Source organism: Salmo salar, chromosome ssa09 (assembly GCF_905237065.1).
Source record: "Salmo salar chromosome ssa09, Ssal_v3.1, whole genome shotgun sequence".
NCBI classification, from domain to species: Eukaryota; Metazoa; Chordata; class Actinopteri; order Salmoniformes; family Salmonidae; genus Salmo; species Salmo salar.
In genome coordinates, this window is record NC_059450.1 from 131,288,952 (window position 1) to 131,290,471 (window position 1,520).

Below are 1,520 nucleotides of genomic sequence, written 5' to 3' on the forward strand. Positions count from 1 at the left end.
AGCAGCGGGTATGAGTCCTATCGCCTCTCACCACAGAACATCAGCCATGTTTTTCTGTTAATTTCCCAACGATTCTAATAGTTGAATGGCCACCGTTCGTCTATACCCAGCAGGTGATCTATTGCATATGGCCAAGGTTTGTGTTGGTCCGTCTTATCTCGAACACAGTGGGTGCTTCCCAATAATACACTACTTCCCACTAATACACTACTTCCCACATATCTAAAAGCATTGGATTGGTGTAGGCATGGGCTATAGGGAATTTCCACCACATTTCTTGTACCAGTCATTTAGTTTTAACTTACTCACTTCCCTTTACTGATTTAACACTTTGGGAGAAAGGAGAGATAATTGAGAGGTAGCTAGTGTAGTGAAAGGCCACGGAGGGTGACACCATGTAACATCTCTTCCATGTGTTCCCCTGTCTCTTTAGGACGAGTCCCGGATCAAGGCCACGGTGATGGAGGTGAAACCTGTGGACCACAAGGAGTACAGCAAGAGACTCATCATGAACATCAGGAAGATGGCTGCCGCCCAGTAAGAACGCTCGCTTTGCTCCCTCGGCTACGTACAACCTCTTCCTCTGATCTGCAGCTGCAGCACTTCCCAACCTGCCACGCTGACTGTGAACCAGTCTTATGTTTGTCCCAAATGGCACCCTATCCCATATGTAGTGCACTACTTTTGACCAAAAGTAGTGCACTACATGGGGATTTTTTTTTTTTTTTTTTAAGCTGTGTCCATGTACCGAACTTTGAATATGTATTTTATGCTAAATGTACTGGTAGTTTGTTTTTGTTTTCTTGGACCAACCAGTAATCTAGAGAGAGTGCTGCTGGGGCAGTATTATATCCCTCTGTGTTATGGTGTTGTGTGGGGGGTGACTTCTGAAATGGCTGATGTTTTGGGTGGTGGATAAAATGGATGCAGAGAGGGATTTTGGAGAAGGAGGGCTGGAGACGCAGATGGGATGGTCTTAACCACAGAAATCATCGTTGTGTGGTCTGTCGTAAGTCGGCCGTGTGTATTGTGTAAGTCGATGGGGGTCTGTGCTGCAGCTAGCGCCCTCTCTTTCACGCTGTCGCTCCCACCGTCACTATGCCTGGCCTGGACCTGCCCATTCTCTCACTCTGACTCACTCACAGAGCAGGCAGACTTCTAGGAGATGCTCTTCACTGTATTTATGTACATGGTTGACCTTTTGTCATTATTTTCATTATCTCTTAAGTTAAAATATTTTGGACATTTTTCTTTACATCAATTTGGTCAATTGATTACATAAAAATAAACCTGTTTGTGATCAAACGCGATGGAGTCGTCAGGTGTGTTTTTAAATGAATATTTTCAGCTTTTTCTGTTGACAGATATGAATAAAGGGTCCAGGTTAATGTGATGTGTTAGAATGCACTATGTTTGAATGTAACCAGAAGAAATGTCTGAGTGTAACCATGTACAGCAGGCAGGTTAACCAGGTCTCAGCCCATTTAAAGAGAAGGCAGTGGGGTGGAGGCAGTGGGGCG

General features: G+C 44.7%; 1 protein-coding gene across 2 annotated transcripts in view; it reads left to right on the forward strand.

Moving 5' to 3' along the window:
* Positions 1–1,310, forward strand: part of LOC106612933 (replication protein A 70 kDa DNA-binding subunit) — a 69,622-nt gene extending 68,312 nt beyond the window's left edge. For both annotated transcript variants that reach the window (XM_014214598.2, XM_014214599.2), the window contains one exon: positions 434–1,310. In XM_014214598.2, coding sequence (XP_014070073.1) covers positions 434–541 — 108 coding nt within the window. In that variant the 3' untranslated portion in view covers positions 542–1,310. The remainder of the gene's footprint in view (positions 1–433) is intronic.
* The last annotated feature ends 210 nt before the right edge of the window (positions 1,311–1,520 follow it).